At 58.2% G+C, this 22,181-nt stretch overlaps 1 protein-coding gene across 1 annotated transcript; it reads right to left on the reverse strand.

Moving 5' to 3' along the window:
* Window positions 1-19: 19 nt before the first annotated feature.
* Window positions 20-18,443, reverse strand: LOC111153227 (C-terminal Src kinase). Its single transcript, XM_022512122.1, has 13 exons — window positions 18,259-18,443; window positions 4,956-5,035; window positions 4,477-4,590; window positions 4,247-4,359; window positions 3,684-3,903; window positions 2,815-2,908; window positions 2,562-2,627; window positions 2,379-2,478; window positions 2,193-2,283; window positions 1,681-1,754; window positions 1,400-1,595; window positions 1,189-1,275; window positions 20-914 (listed from the first exon to the last, which is right to left on the reverse strand). The coding sequence occupies exons 2-13, from the start codon at window positions 4,968-4,970 to the stop codon at window positions 732-734; spliced, it is 1,353 nt and encodes a 450-aa protein (XP_022367830.1). The 5' UTR covers window positions 4,971-5,035; window positions 18,259-18,443; the 3' UTR covers window positions 20-731.
* Window positions 18,444-22,181: the final 3,738 nt, after the last annotated feature.

A 22,181-nucleotide genomic window follows, 5' to 3' on the forward strand; every position in this document is an offset into this window, starting at 1 on the left:
GGAAGCGCCGAGGCTGGGCAGCGGTGTCCTCATGGAGTGGTTTATTACGGTTCCATCTCACAAGGCAGGTGGGTGGGCGGCAGCGGCACACGAATGAACTCCAAGCCCCTGACAGACGTCTGCCTCGGGCGCATGCAAACAGTGCGACATGGTCAAGCGCAAACACGGGGCGACCGAGGCGACACGGGACACGGAACACGGAATGGGGAACAAGGCTGGGGCGATGGGTCCCTAGAGAGGGGCCTGGTCTCCCCAATCCCTGGGCAGGACAGGAAAAATAAGATTCGTACTTCTTGTAAAATGCCCATTTGCTGGGTATTTTCTTTCTCCTTATCTTGAAAAATAATAAAAAATAAACACACGGGAAAAAAATCTCAAAAAAGGAAAGGAATAAAACTCTAAGAAGGCGAGAGATGGGAGGCCAGGAGAAGCCTGACCATGGCAGAGGGCATCTGCCTCACGCTCCCCAGCCTCCTCCCTTCTTGGCCCTTCAGCGGGGTTCCCAAAGCCCCTTGGGTGGGTCCATGAGAAAAGGTGCCAGGCCTAGGCGGGGTCTCTGGGGGGCCAGAGGGGGCGCAGGCTGGGGCAGAGGAAAGAGGCCCACTGGCCTGCTGGGCTCAGTTCAGGCTTGGGCCCAGCAAGTGGGGGCACCAGGTCCACAATCTCTCCAGGTTCAGTCCCTGCAGGCCCCCGACCTGGGTCAGGGGGTGCGGGGGGTGAGGGGCCAGAGGTCACAGGTGCAGCTCGTGGGTTTTGATGTGCTCAAGCTGCTCCCGCAGCTGCAGGAAGGAAGGCCGTGTGGCGGCATCCAGATGCCAGCAGTTCTTCATGACCTCGTAGACTGCAGGCGGGCAGCCGTCAGGGGCGTCCATCTTGTAGCCCTTCTCCACCCGAGGGACGACGTCCTTCAGGGGCTGCGGGCAGGCGGGTGGGGTCAGTCTGTGCAGGGCGTGACTCCCCAGCAGACCCCGACTCAGCTTCAGGGATCCCCTTCAGACCCAGGCCTCAGAGCCAGGCCCGGGAGGCTCCTAGAAAGTCCTGAGGGCTGCTCTGTGGCTAAGAATGGAAGGCAGGGCCCAGAAAGGCTGCCTCTCTGGCCCACCGCTTCCTCCTTGCTCCAAAAGCCTCCCCATCAGCCCCAGCCATGCCCCGGCCTTGGCCATGACCCAGCCCCAGCACTCCACTCACAATTCTTGGATAAGGCACTCGCCCAAAGGAGTAGATTTCCCAGAGAAGGATTCCGAAACTCCACACGTCAGACTTGGTGGAGAATTTCTGCCACGCGGGTGGGAGGAGCAGTGTCAGATCCTGGGAGTTTGGGAGGTGGTGGGGGTGGGGGGTGGGGAACCCAGGACCCCTACCTCCCACTCCTTAGGCTCTGGGGACAGGCCCGTTTCACCTTCTCTCTGAGGGCCTCCGGGGCTGTCCACTTGACTGGCAGCTTGCCTGTGTCCTGCGTGCTGGAGGCCTCCTTGGTGAGGCCGAAGTCGCTGACCTTGGCCACGTTGTCCTCCGACACCAGCACGTTACGGGCAGCCAGATCCCGGTGCACGAAGTTGTTGCCCTCCAGGTACTCCATGGCCTCACAGACATCTCTGGGAGAGAGCCGGACACGCGTCCCCTCAGACAGGGCTCCCGCAGCAGGCCAGGGTCCCCCCCAGTGGGTGCTGCGTCACTCACAGTGAGAACTTGAGGAGACAGTCTCCGCCCAGCACCGACCGACCCCTCGACCGCAGGTAGTCCACCAGGCTCCCCTGGGGCAGGACAGACAGACCAAGCGGCCCCCCAGGTCAGACTGGCCCCCCCAGCCCTCTGGAATCACAGGCAGGGCTGGGTGAACACATGAGGGCGATACGAGGAGGGGGAGGAGCAGAGAGGCCAGGACTCAGTGCTGAATGGGTACCAGGTTCTACGAGCCGGCCACCATACTCAGCTGTTTTCATGCCCTTAAATCTCATAAATCTCTCAGGGGAACTCTGATACTATCTCCATTTCACAGATGAGGAAACTGAGGCTTGGCAAGCTACCCAACTTGTCACACGGAATAAATGACAAGTCAGGACAAAAGCTGACTTCAGAGAGAGAGGGGCCCGAGGGGGCAGGGGCCCGAGGACAGTGAGGGGTTTGGGACAGCTGGAAGGCCCAGGTGCTCAGCTCCAGAATGGGGGCGGGCCCTCCGGGCAGGAGCATACCTTGGCCATGTACTCAGTGACGATGTAGAGCCCGCCTTTCTCCTCCAGGATCACGCCCAGAAGCTGTACCAGGTTGCTATGCCGAAGTTGCCTGGGGCAGGAGGCGGGTGGTCAGAATCTGCTGAGCCTCCCCATCTCCTCCCTGTCCCGGGGTGACCTCCACACCCACCCTTGTCCCCGGCTCACGTCATGACAGAGGCTTCAGCCAAGAAGGCCTGGGCAGTGGCGTCATTTTTAATGCACTTGACAGCGACTTTGTTCCCTCGGTAATCACCTAGCATCACATCTGGGGAAGGAGGGCTGGAGCTTGTTCCCAGAACTCTCCACAGGCCCTTGGCCCCCCCATGGCTGCCACCCCCTCCCGCTCACCTCCAAACTCCCCCTTCCCAATGGTCTGCAGCAGCTTCAGGTCCTTCATGTTCAGTGCCCAGCCGCCTGGCAGGGGGAGGGGGTGTCAGTGAGGGGTGAAGCCAGAGCAAGGCTCACAGCGGTCACAGCCTGGACTGTGTGTGTGGCGCTCCCTGGAGGTCTCCAGAGCCTCCGGGATGGGGGCAGTGCCAGGGAGCCTGGGTGGGAGGAGGCGGGGAGTCAAGTGAGGTCTGGGGGCGGGGATGGCACTCACTGCGGAAGAACTCATCCTGGGCTGCCACGGTGCCCTCCATGACCTTTGGCTTGATGAGCCGCGTACAGAGTCCATCTGCGTCTGAGGTGTAGTGCTGCGAGGGCAGGGCAGGCACTGAGGGCCAGCCATGAGGGCCACCAGCCACTCCCATGCACTGCCCGTCTCTAACCGCCAGAGGGCGGTGGAGGCCGAGCCCACCCAGCCTGGAGTTGCTTTGTGTTGGGAGGAGGGCTTCTCACTTCCAGCCAGGGGAAGGATTAGGGAGGCCCCAGACTCAGATTGGTGACCCATTTCCCAGTCACATCCAGATGCTGGACAGACACGGGGCTGTTGCTACCACTCCGGGCCTCGGGCCTCATCAGCATCCTGAGGCATAAGGCAAGCCCTAGCTCAGTACAGATGTGCCCGGGACCCTCCCCAGCAGCAGGAGGCATCTGGGGGGCCACTGGGGCTTCTGGAAGCCAGATATGGCTTCAACAGGGCTGGCAGCACTGGTCTTGGGAGCTGCAGGACCACGTGGGAACATCGGTACGGGTGCAGGAGGCCGCGGCCATCGGGATGCAACTCGGGAGGACAGGCATGGAGTTCTGTGGGCCCAGAAGGAAGCCTAGCCCTGGGATTGGCCAGACTCAGCTTCTAGTCCTGGCACCGCTGATTTACAGCTGTGTGACCTGAGGCAGGTCCCTGAACTGCTCTGAACCTGTCTCCTAGGCTGTGACATGGGGACAGTGCCACTCTCCCTATGGCAGCACTGTGGGAGGTCAGAGGGCAATCCTGGCACGGAGCAGGAGCTTTGTCAAGGCAGGGGACACACAGGCTCCCAGGGGCCAGGAGAGGTGGGACGGAACCGGAAGGCTGGCCCGGCTCACCTCGACCAGCTGCATGAGGTTCTCAAAGTACACCTCCTCGTCGATGCTGAGCTTACTGGCATGGTACATGATGCGGTAGTGCTCCACCTTGCCGTCACAGCTCACGCACAGTGTGTAGTCCCCGGGGTAGTTGGTGCTCTCCCGCACCAGGAACAGGCCCGTCTCCGGCGGGCACAGAAGCCGCTCTGCCTGCTCCCGTGTGATCTTGCCGTGGAACCAGCTGGGGGGAGGCCAGATCATGGCTCACGGCGGCTTGAGGTCACCAACCCCCACATGTGTCCTCCAGGCTCCACTCTCCGAGGTGTTCCCTCTGCCCGGCCCCTCACCACAGCCCCCACCGGCCCTCATCTCCTGCTTCCCACACTTCCTCCTCCGGTCCTCCCACGCCCACCCCCTACCTCTGAGGTCAAGCACCCATGCCCTTCCCCTCATCTCGAAGTCTTCATACATTCCCACTCCTACTCGACTTCTCTGTTTCCCTGACTCCTCTAGGGGGAACCAGGGCTTCCCGTACTCCTCCCTCCCCACACCGCAGACCCCGACCGCTCCTGGGCAGTACTCACGGCATGAGGCTGAGCTTGGTGCCGGCCTTCACGCCCTCCCGCTTCTGGACGTAGTTGGCTGGGATGATGCCCTCACGGCCCACCTTGTTCTTGGCTTTGTACCAGTTTGGGTCCTGGAGAGAGGGAGCCCAGACACACTCTCAGGCCCACCGTCGCCTGCAGGGGAGACCGGACCCAGCAGGAACGCCTGGAGGCCAGACGAGGTGTGGCCATGTGAGGCCCCCCATTACCTTGGTGACCGCCACAATGGTGAGCACGTCTCCTTTGCAGAAGGGAAGGTCCTGCTCGGCAGTGCCATGGAAGTTGTACTTGGCAATACACTCTGTACCGGAAGGCCAGGCGGCCTGCAGGACAGGACAGGTGGGCAGGTGGAGGCAGCCCGGGGGCCATCTCCACCCACCTGCCCACCCACGCTCAAGGTCAAAGCCTCTTGGCCTGCCTTTGTGAGCCAAGGAGAGACACTTCCCACCCCTACCCCCAAGAACTCTGGGTGCCTTCCAGCTGAGATTCCCCCACCACCCCCAGATCTGTACTCCCATCTTGAGAGCCCTTGGGTCTAAAAGCGCCCCCTGAATTTTCCTTTGTCGAAAGCCAGGGTTGGGCCAAGGGGAGCAGACTGAAGCAAGCCCTCATTCTCTCTCTTCTACTCAGCACCCCTCCAGAGGTGGGGGGGACACTCAACTGCCCTAGACCCCTACTCCTGTGGTACCTGGATTGCTGACATCTTCTCAGAAGATCTGGCTTCCCCGTGTCACAGGAAGGCCACCCTGCCACTTGGTACCATGAGAGCTGCAGGGAGAAGGGGAAGACCAGGGAGGGGGTGAGGAGCTGGCCCCGCCCAATCACTGGGCTTCCATTCCTTCCCCGCGGAGATGTGAATAAGCACTGAAGACCTCCAGAGCTGGGACTCCGGCAAGGGCCATCCATCCTCTCTTCCAGCCTCAGCAGCCTGAGAGCTCTGGATAGGGGGAGGCAGGAGCATGAAGGCTACAGAGTGCCAGGGACAGAGGGGTCCCCAACCCTAGGCCCATGGAGGCTTCCAGCCCGACCGAATGGCCAACAGAGGCAAAGGAAGCTCTGGGGGGGGAGCAGCACCAGTGCCACCTGACCCCTCTCCCAGCCCTAGGTCCGGATGTGAGCTGTGTGGTCTAAGGGGGAAGGGAGCTCGAGGCAGCTCTGTGAAGCTGGGGAAGGTGCAATGTGACTTGGGAAAATCACTTGTTCTCTGTGAGCCTCTGAGTTCTGCTGCCTGTAAAAACGTGCCCGGGAAATAAGTCTGAAGTCAAAGGTATGCCAACCTCATGGCCCCGTCACCCCACTGCTAGGTACACACCCAAGCGGACACAGGGCAGGTGTCCCCTGCCATGGGCATGAGAGCATGCGCGCAGCACGATCTGTCGCCAGCCTCGCACTGGGGGCGGCCCAGACGCCCGTCGGGGGTCAGCTGCCAAACCGTGCAGCTTCACAGTGCGGTCTCTGCTCAGCGGCAAACACCAACACTGAGTAAGGAAACCACGATGACGAATTTCCCGAGTGGTATTAACTAAGAAGCCGGACAGAAGAACACAGGCCGCGTAATCCCATTTATACTGCATAAAGTTCAAAATCTGGCCAAGTCCACGGTGTGGGATGGCAACTGCCCTCGGGAAGGGCTAGTGCCACCGGAAGAGGGGTGAGTTTCCCTTGTGGTATCTCACTGAGCTGCACCCTTATGACAGGGGCACTTTTGGGAGTGTAGGTTTACTTCAGTAAAGCGGAGCCCCTCCAAGAAGCTTCCAGCCCAGCCACACTCCAAGAGCAGCAGCCACGCTGTCCCGCACGCACATACTCTGCGGCCCTAGCCTGGCGCCCCTCCAGACCCGAGCCCGAGCTCCTGTCTCAGGAAGCAGCGGGGCTGGGGCTCCTGCTCTCTGCTGCCAGACAGGAGACTGAGGCGGCTGAGGCTCAGACAGGCTGCGGACTCCTCCACGGTTGCAGTATGTCAGGAGGAAACCCCCAGGAGTCCCGTTCCCAGGCTCATTGGACAGGATGGACAAGGTCTAGGGCCAGGCTGCAATGCCACCTCCCCCAGGCCAGGTAGGGGGAGGCAACGCTTGAGCGCATGTGCCCGGGCGTGTGAGGTGAACAAGGACTGCAGGGCTTCGGCGGGCTTCTTGGAGGAGGGAGCCCCAGAACTGAGCCCTGAAGAATGGAGAGCTTAGGTACAGGAGGCAAGCCGGAAGGGTGGCCCGGGCTGGGGTGACAGCAGAGCAAGGAGGTCAGGTAGACAGGGACCACTGAGAGAAAAGGGCCCGGCTGTGAGCCCACGGGAGGGGTTGGCAAGCACACCCCGACCATCCGGGCACACTGGCAGTCTGCTAGTGGGGGCTAGTTTGTGGGGGGGGTGGCCTGCCTGGCATCAACACTGCAGGTCAGCAGGGGCTTCAAACGCCTAAGTGAGGAACCACGGTCTGCTCCCAGGGCCCCGGCAGAGAAGCGTGTGGCTGAGGAGAGCAGAAGCCAGGGAGAAGCAGCACCCCTTCCAAGGCCTCGCTCCTGCTTCTGGTCAGGCAGACCTGGCTCTGTTGAGTTTGCAACTCGGAAGAATGACTCAAGCCTTCTGAGCCTCAGATCCCTCACCCTGACAGGCAGGGAGGGACAGGCCCCACACGCAGGCTGTGGACAGAGCAGAGTAAGACCCCTGGACTGAGAAGGTCTGGCGCAGGGCTTGACATAACCCCTGCCCCCAGCAGACAAAAAGGCGACCCTTCCTCCCAGGATACACGGTGCTTTTTGTCCCCAGAGGCCAGCCCATGGATCTCTGCTGTCTGCACAGGGAGACTGGGGCCCAACAAGGCTGAGCAGATATGACTCCCCACCCCGCCAACCCCAAACACACATTCACACGACTGAGTTGGGGACAGGAACCACCCGCTGGGCTCTTGTGGTCCACAAACTGTGGTGAGCTGTGAGCTCTTCTTACCCCCATTTTATAGAAGTAGAAACTGAGGCTCACAAGGTTGAACAGCTTGGGTAAAGCCCTATAGCTAGTTAGGGGTGGACAGCCCACAACCCAAATGAAGGTTCCCGAATGAGGGCTGGTTGGGTCCCTGATCTTCAGGGCCTTCTGGACAGGGGCTCTGCTAGCTTTCCACACCCCCATGCCTCCCCCACGCCCTCATCCCCAGACTCACCACCGCTGTGCCACCAGGGAGGGCAGGACACCGTTAGTCACCCTCCCGGCTGTCAGTTTGCAAACACTCCCTTCCAGCCCGCAGCTGCAGTGGCCGCCTCCCCCCTGACTTGATGATAATAATACAAATAATAATAGGCCCTGTTTTCTGAGCACTTACTCTGTGCGAGGCCCGGTCCCTGGCACGCGATAGCTCATCAAATCCTGTAACGACTGAGGCTACTCTTACCCCATTTTACAGACAGGGACCCTGAGCAGGGTCAAGGAGGCAAGGTGGCCTTGGCTGATGTTTACACCTCAAGTGAGCGCCCTGCCCTGCTCAGGTGTCAGATGCCCCAAGGCCCCCCCTCACCACACCCTAGGAGCTGCTGTGGGCCTGGGAGAGCACAGGGGAGGAGAGAAGCAGGGCCCAGAGGAGGGACAAGGCTGGCTGCAGTGGTGGTGGGGGTTCCTCAGGGGGCTGCGACCATAGATTTGGAAAGCAGGGGAAGGAGCTGGTCCTTCCCCTTTTTTCTGCTGGCTAGAATTTTCGGACCTGATTTCTCATCTGTACAATGTGTTGGTGAAAACCCTGCAGCAGCCAGGCCGCCTTTGGAGACTGGAGTGGGTACCTCCCGCACCAGGAGCGAGACCTGCCTTTGCACGGAAATGCCGAGTGCGAGCCGTGGGCTCTGACAGCTCTTCCCTGGTGAAGTCCTGAGCCTGAGCCCGAGCCCGAGCCCGAGCCCGAGCCTGAGCCTGAGCCCGAGCCCGAGCCCCGGCGCGGCTTAGCAGTCTCCCTCCTGCGGGCAAGGGGCCAAGCCCCTCTGGGTCAGAGGCGAAGAGCCAGAATGGCTGGGAGGGGCTGCAGCAAACTTAGGCCTCTAAGCCTGCCTGGGCCAGGCACACAGGGGTTCTGTGTGCCTTTCAGGCCACTTTGAGGAGGCAGTACAGGAACACTGTTCTGGGAGTGGGGGACTCTCAGTCCTGTTTCTGGCCCTGCCACCAATTTCCTGTGTGTATATGACCTTGGGAAAGTCACTTGACTCTTCTGGGACTTGCTGGCTGGCTCTCCCACACCTCAGCCGGACCTGTGTCCTGCCTGTTATTTCCACCTCCCTGTCTGGCCTGCCCTCTCCACTCCCTCCCTCTTCTCTACCCCAAGGAGCTTCCTTCCTCCTCTCAACCTCCGGGGCGCACCTGAGGAATTGCTTCTGTTTCACGTGTGCCTACAAAATCCTTGTCTGTGGCAGCAAGAGACTGGGAGATGATCTTTATGTCCATCAGTGAGGGACCAAGTGAAGAGACAGCCAGCTATCCCTAAGAGGGAATGACCGTTCCGGTGGTGACGGGCCTGAACAGACCTTTAGGGGCTGAGAGCACAGAGCACCAGACGGCGAAGCAAATAGAAACGGCAAAAAGCCAGTTGAAGTCACTTAAGAAAAAGCTTCTGGGGGGAACGGGACAGGGTCATGGCTTTCAGGGACCACCCCACAGATTACTCAGAAAGCCGCAGCCCCTGCACAACAGGCAGACCTGGCAGATATACTGTTAGCCGTGCAACCGAATTAAGCATCACCCATGATTGAAGAAATGACACCAGTGCCTCCTGCTAGGATTTCGGGGTAGGATTCCCGCAGGGCCCGTCAACCTGACTAAAATCAGGAAGATGCCATCAGGCACAGACTCAACAACTGGCCGGGACTTTCCAAGTTAGTGTCTTGAGAGACAAAACAAAGGGGACACCTGGGTGGCTCAGTGGGTTAAGCCTCTGCTTTCAGCTCAGGTCGTGATGGCAGGGTCCTGGGATCGAGTCCCACATCGGGCTCCCTGTTCAGCGGGGAGCCTGTTTCTCCCTCTCTCTCTGCCTGCTGCTCCCCCTGCTTATGCTCTGTCTCTGACAAATGAAAAATAAAATCTTTAAAGAAAAGACAAAACAAATTAACAGGGGCTGGAGAATGTTCTCGATGAAACAGGACACTAGAGACACAGGACACAACAACAAAATGGAATTTACTGGAGGTGAGCAGGTGCTGACCAAGCCCACTGAGGTAACTGTTTAGCAACACACGTACATCAGGTCCCCTTGCTGTACATCTTAAACTCACACAACACTGTATGTCAGTCACAGCCCCATAAAGCTGGAAAAAAGGGAGAAGGCAACAGGACAACGAGATTCAATGAGTGATCCTGAATTGGATTCTGGCTCAGAGGGAGAAAAATAGTAGCTATAAAAATCAGTGGATGACAGTCGGAAAAATGGAAATGTTAGGTAATATTAGGGAATTTTAACAGCAATTTTCTTAAGCGTGATCACAGCGCTCCAAATTATGTAAGCAGTGAATGCTGAAGGACTTGGAAATGAAAGACAGATGGCTGTAACTGACACTCAGACGAACCAGCACCAAGCCCCATGTACACACATGTAGGTATATAAAAGAGGTAAACCAAATGCAGCAAAATGTTAAGATCTGGTGAATACGCGTGAAGGATGTGTGGGTATTCCTTACATGATTATTTCAGCATTTTATGATAACTGTCATTATTTTTAAAGATTTTATTTCTTTATTTCAGAGACCATGTGAGAGGGCACACACAAGTGCGGGGACAGGGAGATTACCCGTGGAACGCAGAGCCGGAAGAGGGGCTTGATCTCATGGCCGCGAGATCACAACCTGAGTGGAAATCAAGAGTCCGCCGCTCAACCAACTGTGCCACTCAGGTGCCCCTATTATTATTAATCTTTTAGGTAATCTCTACGCCCGACATGGCTCAAGCTCACGACCCCAAGATCAAGAGTCGCGGGCTCCACCCACAGTGCTGGCCAGGTGCTCTAGTTTGGCTTCTTAGTAGGTTTAAATACTACGAATACGAGGCTGTGAAAAAAGACATGGTGCAGGGGACATACAAATCATCCCTAAACTCAAATACACACGGATTATCCTTGAAAGCCAGGAAACTGGCAACACGAGTTGTCTCTGGGCTGGGAAGTGGCGGGAGTCAAGTTTAAGGGAAAATTACTTTTCACTGTTTATTTGCTATTTTGTCCTTTTTGACTTTTTTTTTCTCTTTTTTCAAAAACCGCATGTATCTATTACTAACCTCTCCCTAAAAATAAGATTGGAAATAAACCACTTTTTGAACCCCACCCCCCTGCCAAGAGCCTTCCTTGGTTCCCCAGCTGTGCCCATGGCTCCAGGCCTCCACAGCCTCTCACACATCCCTGGGCTCTGGTGAGAACCTCACTGATCCTGGCCTGGGAGCTCTGTGGGGGGAAGGCTGGGAGCTGACTCATGTCCCCAGCATGGGCTGAGCCCAGAGTGGCTGCTCAGTAAATGAGTACCGAATGAATGAATGAACCAACAAAGGAAAGGAGGAAGCTAGGCCATGCCACACCAAGGTCCCCTAACTGCCGGGACTATATTTAACCCCAAAGGGACAGCAGCTGTCAGCACACCCGCCGAGGACCAGGGGACGGGGGCTTTGGAACTCTGTGAAGTCAGCGCTTCACTCTGACTTCCTGCCCCAAACTCTGCTCCCAGCAGCCCTTGTGCTGGGGTCCCGGGAACAGGCTGGGCTTTGTGCCCAAGCACTGAGGTCAGTGGCTGCAGCCTCAGGCAGGCCTTTCTTGGTAGCCCGGGCTGGCAGGGAGGGGGGAAGAGAGGAGAACCAGGAGCCCCAAAACTCCCTGGCTGCTCTTTCCCTGCCCTGGGGGCAGCCATGGACCACCACGGCCTAGCATGTGCCAGAGGCTAGGGCAGGTCAAGGGTCTCCTGCCCTGCCCCTTTCACCAAAACTCCACTGCCCAGTGGGGCGTGGGAGCCTTCAGTAACTGTTTACACCCAGCTAAAAATACCCACTGAAAAGGGGAAGTGCACAAGAGACCTGGGGGGGGAACTCAGGCCGTGGCCCCCAGAGACTTTGGTTCTGCCACAGGACCCAGCTGGAGAGTCTGGGGGCAGGGGCGGCCGCCAGGGCAACAAACAGGTTCACTATACCTTCTCCTTCTTTGAGCCAGGGTTCCTGGAGCCTCACTGTGGACCAGCCCCTGCTAGGTGGGCCAGGATGGAAAGGAGGAAAGGACCCATGAGACCCCAGGGGGCTCTAGGAACCCCACTCATCTGTCTCCCCTGTGGGCCCAGCCTAAGGCCACCACCAAAATGTTGCCCTGCTTCTGTCCTCCTGGCTACCAGACAGTCAGTCATGGCCAGGGGTATTTGGAGTCCCCACAGACAGAAGAGACAGGGGCAACCCGGGAAAGCTTCCGGGAAGAAGGGGAGGGGAGCTGGAACTGGGAGGGTTTCAGTGGAAGCAATTTCGGGGGGAGGGCATGGAGCAGGTGCTAGCCTAGGCCAGGATTAAGCAACCAAAACTGTGGTATGGAAGAGTTAATGACGGCAGAAGGCGGCTCATGGTGGGGGTGCACCAAGGTTCTGACCAGCCGGGAAGTTCTGACAGGTCACAGGACAGATAACAAGCAAAACTGAGCTTCCAGATTCAGGCACGCCCCTCAGATAGGGCAGTGGAGCACCTGAGGAGGGCGGGGCTGCCGGCAGTTGGGCTGGTTTGGCAGCAGTAAGATCAGCCCCACCTCTGGTTCTGCAAAGGACACTCAGGCTAAGGGCACCGTGACACCCAGGCCACACACCAGGCCGTGAGGCTGTGGGGCTGGAGGGGCCCGCTGACCCAGGAAGGCGGCCCAGAGCGCTCAGCATACCCACTGCACACGTGTCTCAGGGTCAGGCACTGCAGTCTGGCACGCAAGACCCACCGAGACGCCCAAATGTCCCTGGGGGTAAAGAAAGGCCTGGAAGGATGGCCCTGCTTTGGCTCCTGGGTGTGCTGCTTGCCCTCCCTCCCCACTCACCTAGGCTTCCCTCAGTCTTCAGGACCCCTACCCTAAGGGTAGGGGTGACTTAATGGCTAAAAAATGTTTGAAATGAAATTATAGCAACTCACTGCCTTTTTCCTGCCCCTAGTGACTCCTGGGACCGGAAATCCCCTCTAGTGGTTTGGGAGAGATGGGGGCTGGCGTGAGAGAAGGCTAATGGGAAGCCGCCTCCCCCGGGCACTGCTTCGGTGTGAGGCTGACACTTCTGGCCCAGAAAGGTTTCTAATTACTGCTCAGGAGCCTAATTACCTACATGCACTGGGCAGCAGGGACTCGGGCCTTCCCCAGGGCCCTCACACAGGCCTCTGTCCTCTTGTCCCCCAGCACAGGCTGCAGGCTTTGCATGGCCATTTGCCTACATTTACATACAGCCTCTCAGCGCTAACTTCCAACAGACACTTAAAAATCACTTGTCCTTTATCCTGAAGTCTCCTATGCACATTACTGGTGGGGGGCTGAGGCCCAGAGGTTCAGGAACTGCCTAGAACTTTGGCCCCCAGATTCATGGTCTGTCTCAGGACTGTGTCCCACAAAACACATAGTTCAAAAGGTAAAACTATGGGGGCCCAACACAAAGGACTTATAGTCTTGCTACACACCTGATGGAGAAGGAGATTATCAACACCCTCCCCTGGCAGGATGGGTGATGAAAATGAAATGAAATGGGCACAAGACCATGAGAATGAAAGCACGGGGATGACGGCCCAATGGCCCAACCCTGTGTTATTTACTTACTCCTCAAAAATCCCTGTGAGGTTTTAGTGTTGATCGTTGTTTGACTCAGGAGGAACCAGGCTGACAGGTTGTCCAGTTTCCAAGGGGGCAGAGTAGGGATTTGAACTCCGATCTGTCTGAACTTGGTCAGGAGAAAAATCCCAGCCTTTCCTTGGGCAGGACAAATGACCCTCTGAAAATGGGCAGCTAGGTGAGAGCAGGTAGCTGAAGGGAAATCTGCCTAGAGCTTGGCCCTCCTGCTCTGGGAAGCAGAGGTTACATTCGTGTGCCCACTACTTAATCTTCTGCCATATTCTGCTTTGCACGGAGAGACCAAGAGTTTGCCTAGGGCCATCTAGCTACTAGTGAAGCCAGCAACCCTAGAGAAGGCAGAAACTCCAAGCAAGGAGCTCAAAACTTCTTGATTTTCATGGCCTTTCCCCTCCAGGAAGCCCTCCTGGCTGCTCCAGCCTAAGCAAACCCCCCCAGCTTCTGAGCTCCCCACTAGCCATGACAGGAAGTTGAACCACAGGCTCCCCTGACTCCTCTCTAAGTCTGGTCTCTGCTGGCAAGCAGGGGAGCTCTTGGGGTTCCTCCTTCCTTCTCCCTTCCAGTCTCCCTACGGCACAGGACGCCAGCACAGGTACCCAGGACCAACATAGAGACCACGGTGGGGCTGGACAGGCCTGAGAAGCAGCAGCCAAGGCAGGGTGGGCAGGCATCAGATGACACCCAGGTTTTCACCCCTACAAAACTTCCAACTGTGCGGAGAGCAGCACAGGCGGGGGTGGGGGGGTGCCTCTCTTCTGCTTGTTCCTGCAGCTCTGGGCCCCGATCACGGAAGGGGCGGAGACGGGGTGGGGGGGGCAGGGGGACGGAGGGAAGCTGCGGTCAGAGGCCCAGCACCCCCGAGGCGTGCATAGCTGGTGTGTGATGAGAAGCTCCTCTCATCACAGTACCTCAAAACCAGGAAGAGAAACTGAGCAGGCAGAAAGGACGAACTGGGCTGCGTGGGGCCCTTGGGTCCCTGGGTGCCTGCCAAGGAGAGCTCTTGGGCAGTGGCTGGACAAAACACTTCCCCCTTCTGGGCCTCGGTCTCCCCAGGGTTAAAATGGGATTCTCTCTCTGGTGTGGCTAGACTACCCAACTGGGGCCGGAAAAAAGAGCCCCTTCCCCCACTGGTGGAGGAGTCCTGATCCCCCAGCGGGCTTTGGCCTCTCCAGGGAAGCTAGCCTCGCCCTGCTCGCTTCTCCCCTCAGCCAGGCAGGGAGCACACTAGCTCTTCCTTTACCAGCTCTTTATTTTTAGGTCTGAATTTGACTTTAATCATTACTTAGCGGATTCTATTTCCAGCCCTTGAATGAAGGGACCCACAGGAGAGGAGGGAGGAAGGCAGTGCTCCCTGCCCGCCGTTGGGGGCAGCCTGCTCCTCCACCCATCCTGTCCCCAACCAAGGCGGGGGGACCAAGAAACACCCAAAGGGCTTGCCCCAGCCAGGCCAGCATCTTGGAGGGGACCCCACCCAGTGACCTCATCCCAGCCTAAGCTGTGGGACAGGAGGGTAGTTGTAATGCCCACTTCCCCTGCACCAAGACCAGGGAGGAGGGAGACACTCCACAGGCGAACTCTAGCAGCTAGAATCTGAGATCAGGTGCCTGAGGGATCTCTGCACTGAATGGGCCACCTGGCGGAGGACCTCCTGCCTAGGTTAGTCCTGGATTACCCTAAAGTCACCTGGGAATATGGTCTCTCAAGCCCAGGAGTGCCAAGTTGAGACTGATTTCCTCCTACTGCCCAAGGCGTGGCTCCAGGAGGGCACTCCCAGTTACTCTGGTCTCCGCAGAAGCCCAGAGAGAGGAAGCAGGGGGTGTCACAGCTGTACACACTCAGGTCAGACCCAGGTAGCACCTGGCGAAGAGGAGGCCGCTAACACACAGGACTTCCCCACTGATTTGTGGAGCACCTATGCTCCCTTCCAACTTCCATCTGGGAGGCCAGAAACCCTGCCACCCCACCCCCAGCCACCACCAGTTTTCTTCCCTTCCCCGCCCCACCCCCGCCACTGGGAAAGGGTAGGGAGATGAGGCTGGCATGCCATCCCTGGGTTGGGGCTCAGAATGCCTGGGCTCATTGCCCAAGTAGTGGTTTTCCCAAGCTAAGTAGGCCTCCAGCTCTGCTAGGGAAACCTGGGGTGGCCTAGGAGGTAGCATTAGCTAGCTTGGGGCAGAAGGCAGGCAGGCTCTCAGAGGAGAGGCCTTGTCCAGTCAGCTCTGGAGCCGGGAGACCAAAGGGGGACAGGGAGGGTCAGGTCCAGGTCCTGGACCAGCCAGTGCCATGGTGATGGGGAGCGGGGACGGCCAAGGAAGTGGGACAGGCACTGGCCGGTGTAGTCCAGTACCTCAAGAACAGAGGGTTTCGAAGAGCTCCATGGACCAAGACTAGTCGTCCCTGGCCCAGGCGTCATCCCCACACACCGAGGGAGCCCGCAGTGGGTACTCTGTGCCAATCTCTCCTTACAAAGTGCTTACCCGAGGCTAGGGATGGTGCTGGGTACCTTCTAGTACCTTGGTCAGTTCGTTCGGACTCCTCATATCGCCCTCTGCCCCATGTATGGCCACCCCGTGGCAAAGGATCCCCATCTCTGAGGTGACCAACCTTAACGATGGGGCTGGGCCCAGGACCACATCGGCTGGGTGCCAAGCTGCCTGCTCTTTGCCATACCCCAGGCTGCTCTGGGGGCCTGTGGTCCCACCAGCTATAGCGCCCACTGCGGCATGGAACAACGAGCTTATTAGTCAGGGGGCTTGGGGGAGGCCTGCAATCTGGTGGCAAAGTTACACCCTGTGTGGCAGCGTGAGAAAATGCCCAGAGACACAGAACTGAAAAAAAAAAGGTGTCATGGTGCACATATTCAAATGACAACAGCAAGGAAGGAAAAAACATGTCAGGAAAGGACAGGGAGGGAACTCCAAAATGCAAACAGTTGCTCCTCTGATGAAGAAATTGTGATTCTTGTGGTGTTTTCTAAGTTTTTTGTGGTTCTGTGTTACTACTTTATGCATTAAGAAAGTAATACGTACATAGTTTTCTCCTGAGCTCACATTTGCTTCCCTGGGATCTGACTGCCCCCCCCCCCCCCGCCCCCAGATCTGGCCCTGACCTCTGGGACATCTTCCACGGGACGGCCTTTCAGATACGACGGAACAGCCCCTCAGGCACCTGCAGGCCTCTCCCTACCTTCTCTTTCCTGGACCCTCAGACCAAACACCTCTCTCTTTGGGGACTACATGTCAAGGCTTCAAAATGCCTCAAAAGATAGAGGCCAGAACTGGACCCAGGCTGTTCTGCCCTATGAGGCCAGCTGGCAGTTTGCTCAGGCAGCTGCGTCCCACACTGTGAATCCTGGGCCTCAGCCCCCATCTGTACTTGGGGCTGCTCCACGGTGGCTCAGCCTCTTGAGGTCCGGTGCCCCCTGCAGTGGCCCTGGGGACCATCATCTGGTCCTTCCTCGCCCCTAAGCCAACACAGAGAGAAGAGCAGCCACTTCCGAGAGGCAGGAAGACACCAAGCTCCCCAGATAAAAAACACATCTCTGCAACTGTGCTAACCTGAAGCCAGACCCTTTTCTACAAAGGCCTGGGGACCCAGGGGTCATCCCCATACAGCTCACAGTCGGTAGGAAAGCCCCCAACCTTCGGGCCTCAGCCCCACGCCCCCAGACTGGAAAGAAGTTAGGGCTGGGTGTGGGGAGCCTCATAGGCCCACCACATCTGGGTCCCCTCCACTATGCATGTCGGGGCAACTGGAAAAAAACTCTACATCAAGGGCAGAGTCTTGAGCAGGACAAAACTACCAGTGGCCCCAAACAGGCCCAGACACAGTTCAACATCCTCCAGGGAACCTCCTAACCTCCAGGGAGCAAGAGGATACCACCACACCCCCAGCCTCCCTCCTGCTGCCTCTGCCCTCTTCCTGTTAGGGCCCCACCATGAAAGACACTGGAAACACCCAAGTGTGGGGAGCTTGGAAAAGAGCCCCTATGGTGCCCACTGTGGCAACACTCCCGTGCCAAGGCTGTGGAAACGGGGCTCTCACCTTCCCCATCTGGATCCCATTCATGTTCCTGGGCCAGCTGGGCCACATGTGTGGGAGGCCTGGGGCAGGACGGACCACCAGGCTGTTTCAGCTGAGCGCCAGGGCCACACCAGACACGGTGCCCCTTCCCACCACATCCCCTGCTGGTGGGACCCACCTCGGGCACCCAGGGGAAATCCCACGGGTAGTACCGATGCCGCCTGAGCCCAGACCCTGGCAGAGCTGGGCCCGGAAGCCCTCTTTGGGAAGCACGTGTTCACCCCACAAGGTCCCTTGGGTCAAGCTGGGGGCCTGGGTCCTTGGTGGGTGAAGGTACCCACGGCAGTCCAGCTCGGCGGAGCAGAGAATGAAAGGACAGACAGCCTGACTCTGCCAGAGACATGGGGTAGCAACTCCATCCCCTGAGCCTCAGTACACTAGTCCCCAAAATGGGAGGGGAGGTGAACCTCAAGTTATGCTCCAAGGCTCTGGTGGCTGGACACGCCTCTTCCTGACACCTGGCCTGGGCCCTGAGGAGTCTGGGAGAATGAAATGACCAGGCTGCCAGGAGGTGGGGGCATTGTCCTAATGCCCAGTGTTATGTCCACCCACATAGACGCCCTGCCCAGTTTCCCCACCCAAAGGTCACAGGTCCTTTGGCTTAGACCTGGTCTTCTGGAAGGCGGAGAGGCTCAACCTCTGGCAAGTTCAAGGGAGGTGGTGGGCCCTGGGCTTCCTAAGAGCCAGCTGGCTCCTCAGTGGGGGAATGAGGGAGGGTTCAGAACAAGGCAGGCCAGGGGACCTGCAGGGAGGGCCTGGACAGGCAGGGAACAGCAAAGTGTCCATTCTCCAGGGTCCTGACCAATGCTGCCCCCTCCCTCCAGGCTCCAGCCAGCCCTGACACAGGGGGAGGCAAAGAGCGGACAGACTCGGAGTGGCCTGAGACAAGTCCGTGGGGCTCACAGGGCAGCACCTCCCTGGTGAGCTCCCCTCCCAGTCGGGCTGACAGTGACTCCCGGGAGAATTCGAACCGGGAAGGAGGGGGGTAAGGGAGGTGGGGGATGGGAGTGGACGTGACCGCAGCTGTAACGGAAGCAACAGAAGCGGGACGCGCGACCTCCACCCTCACTCCCTCGGGAAGCACTCGGACGCCCACCCCCTCCAGACTCTCCAAGCACTCACCTCTCTCGGGGCACTGCGGTCCGGGCCACCTCGCTGCGGGCAGCATCAGCGGCCTGCGGGACGGTCCATGCGGCCAGGGGGTAGGGGAGGGGCGCAGGGGTCCCCGGGGGGGTGCGGTACAAAGAGGTATTGGTGCGAAAAGAGGGGGAGGAGGGACGGCCAGACAGAGGCAGGGGGATGGCCGCGCGGCCCGGGTCGGGGAGGGAAGAAAGGCGGGGGAAGGGGGGGGGGGGGGGAGTCGGGGGGAGGAAACAATGTAGCCGGCGCGGCCCCGGCAGAGTTCCGCTTCCGAACGCCGCCACCGAGGTTCGAGTTTGGAACGTCGCGCGGGCTGCCGGGGGCTGCCCCGGACGCTGAATCGGGGGCCGCGGAGGCTCCCAGCGCTCCACGCCCCGGAGGCTCTGGCGACCACGGGCTGGCTGGGGCGGGAGGGACGGCTGGCCGGGGGACGGCCCCGACGGCGGCGCGGGGGGGCGGTAGTCCCGCTCGGACCCCACCCCGGCAGGCCCCCCGGGCAGGGTGCGGGGTGGGGCGGGAGCGGGAGGACGGCTGCGGTGGCGGTGGCGGCGGCGGCCAAGCTCGGCTTGCCCGGGGCTCCGCTGGGAGGAAGCTCGCAGGCCTGGCGAGAGGAAGCGCGGCCCGGATCCTCCGCCCGCGGCAGCGCGCCTGCGCGAGGGGGCCTGCCCGGCGCGCGGCGGGGCGTGGGCCGGAGGAGCGGCGCCCCCTGCTGGGCACCGGCGGCACTGCGGGGGGTGTGTCCGCGCCCACGCCCTGCCCCCACCTGCGGGCCCGCGCTGAAGGCTCGGGAAGGTCCCACTCGCGAGGGCTCACCAGGCCGCAGTGGGGCGACCTCAGAGCCTTCTCTGGGCTCCGGTGCCCCGATGCAGAGGCGATTGAGGCGTGACCTGGGCCTCTGTCCTCGGATCTGTAGTGAAGAGTAGGCCTCATTCGCGGCTACTAGTAAGCATTCATTCACTCATTCAAATGTTTCCTGGCTCTGACAACGTGACAGGTTCTGCTCTGAAGTCTGCTAGGCCTCCTCACCTTACTGTCAGGGGGCTCTCAGTAGAATAACTGACAGGCCAACAAACAAGTGCGAAGAAACTGCTGAGAAAGGTGGAGAGGTGGTGAGGGAGGTCCACAGGAAGAGGAAAGAGGGGAGGGCTAGCGGGAATGCTTAGTAGGACTGGGAGCGCAGGTGGGGGAACAACAGCCAGGACGAAGGCGGGGAATGATGGGAACACTTGAAGGCTCAGGGAACCCTAAATAGCTCAGTATGGCTGCAGTTTGCTGGGTGGGTGAAGGAGAGTGGGGGGAGATGGGGGTCTCTGCAGGGACAAGAGAGCCAACGAACGTCGTGGGACTTTCTTGGACTTTATTTTCAGCCTGGAGGCAATGAAGTTGTTGGCAGTAGCTGTGTGACATTGGGAAAGTTACTTAAACTCTGTGCTATGATTTCCCCCATTTTAAAATGGGGGAAATAATAGCACCAATTTCTTAAGGCTTTGTGGTGAGGAAATGAGTTAAATCATTTAAAGTGCTTAGTGCGCAGTGTTTGGCACATGATCAGCCCTCAGCTAAGTACCACTGTTACATGTCATAGTTAATGAGGAGCAGGGAAGTGGTCTGCTCTGAGCTACAGAAGCAGACAGTGTATGTGGTTGTGTGTGTTGGGGGGGGGGCAGGGTGCGGTGGTTAGTGATGGAGGAGAAACCAGACTCTGGCGTAGGTAGGAGGCATCAAGACACTTCTTAGGGACTGGGCCCTGGAGGAAGAATCAGGGTTGGGTGGGCAGAGAGGAGGGGCACTGTCTGGTGGGGGAAATGAGGCATACTGGCAAAGTGTAGTATACCCAGACTGAACGAATGAGAGGGACAAGTAATGGGCCCTGGGGAGAGTGAGCAGGAGAGACAGCCTGGCTGAGTGTGCAAAGAGCCTCAAATGCCAGGAGCACGAGTTGGGTGTGCCTCCCCAGACAAACCACAGGCTCGCCCTGTGACCCACTGCACCCCTGGGCCAGCTTCCCAGTAAGGGGCTAGCCCTTCAAGGAGGGAAATAGGGGCGCCTGGGTGGTGCAGTCGGCTAAGTGTCCGACTCTTGATTTTGGCTCAGGTCATGATCTCAGGGTTATGAGATCCAGCCCGGCATTGGGCTCCGCGCTGGGTAGTGGAGCCTGCTTAAGAGTCTCTCTCCCTCCCCCTCTATCCCTCACCCCCTACATGGGCACTCTTCCAGCTCTCTCAAAAATTGATTAATTATTTTTAAAAAGGGGGGAGGTAGTAGTCACACCTCTACCCTTTGAGGAGATATCCAGTCTCAGAGAGTGCTGTGCTGTAATGGAAAAAAAGCACGGATTGGGGGTTCAAATCTTAAGTTAAATCTCAGCTGAGCCACTGACTAGCTGTGTGACCTTGGGCTAACTACTTAAGGTCTCTGAGCTCAGTTTCCTCTTTTGTAAGATGAGGCTCAAAATATCCTTATGCTCATGAGAGATGCTGCAGATTCAGCAAGATAACCGCCCTGGGGGTGGCGGTGGGGGAGGGTGCTCAGGCCTGGTTGGTTTCCCTTTCTTTCCTCTGAGGTCAAGATGGAATGATAAGGGAGAGCTGTGTGGGGCCACCTCTCAGCCTGGAGGAAAGTAGCAGCTCTGCAGAAGGCTTCTGAAAGGAAGAAGTTGACAGCTCCCCTCCCCCACGGGGTCAGCTGGTGAAATGGGAAAGGACTGTGGGGATTTGGGGAAAATGCTCTAATTCTTGTCCCAGTTTTGTCACCAAGCCATCTTCCTTTATCCCCCACACATTTGATTTTCTCCCTTGGTTTGCTACGGCCACAAGTGTGAACTTTGGAGTCAAATAGAATTGCGTTTGAATTTTGGCTCTGCCTCTCCACAGCAGAATGAAATACATTTTTTTTTTTACGCTCCCTGAACCCCAGGTCCAGAAGACAAACCAATTAAGTACCTGGCCCATTGGGTGGGCTCTAGGGGGAGAGCTAACTTCCTACTTCCCCAGTCCCTTAGCATTCACTCACTCCACAAAACCTTATTGAACACCTACTAAGTGCTTGCTACAGTCCTGAAGGCTGGAGATGAAGGCACAAGCAAGGCCCCCATGGCTCTCGCCCAGCAGGATAAGCAAAGGGGGTGATTAGATGCTGTGGTGGAAGACAGGAAGGCATGAATGCTGGGTGGAAGAGCACAGACTAGTGGAGCCAAGCACAGAGGCTCAGCAGCTTGAAGGTTGGTCAGAAGGCCAAGGGGACACAGTCCACAAGTGGGGAAGAGAGGTATTGGAGGAAGGGCCAGATCCTGGGGCGCCTTGTGGGCCAGGTGTCTTATTACATGAGTTTAGATATTATTTTTTTCTAAGATTTTACTTATTTATTTGACAGATCACAAGTAGACAGAGAGGCAGGCAGAGAGAGAGAGTGGGGGGAAGCAGGCTCCCTGCTGAGCAAAGAGTCTGATGCAGGGCTTGATCCCAGGACCCTGGGATCATGATCTGAGCTGAAGGCAGATGCTTTAACCCACTGAGCCACCCAGGTGCCCCTATTTTATTTTTTTAAAGATTGTATTTATTTATTTATTTGACAGAAAGAAAGAGAGAGAGCACAAGCAGGGGGAGGGGCAGAGGGAAAGGTAGAAGTAGGCTCCCCACTGAGTAGGGAGCCGGATGGGGGGCTTGATCCCAGGAGGGATAATGACCTGAGTCAAAGGCAGATGCTTAACTGGCTGAGCCACCCAGGTGCCCCAGAGTTTGGATTTTATTATAAGGCCAGTGAGGACCCAGAAGTGATGGGCATGGGTCCCCACGGACAAAGAGGAGCCACATGACAGCTCTTGCTCAGGTGCTGTTTGTGGGGAGTGAGGCCACAGGAGAAAGCAGGCCTAATCCTTGGGTATGGCTGGAACATCTGGGAAAAGA

The sequence above is a fragment of the Enhydra lutris genome, unplaced genomic scaffold, assembly GCF_002288905.1.
Source record: "Enhydra lutris kenyoni isolate GAN:26980312 unplaced genomic scaffold, ASM228890v2 scaffoldscaffold31, whole genome shotgun sequence".
NCBI lineage: Eukaryota > Metazoa > Chordata > Mammalia > Carnivora > Mustelidae > Enhydra > Enhydra lutris.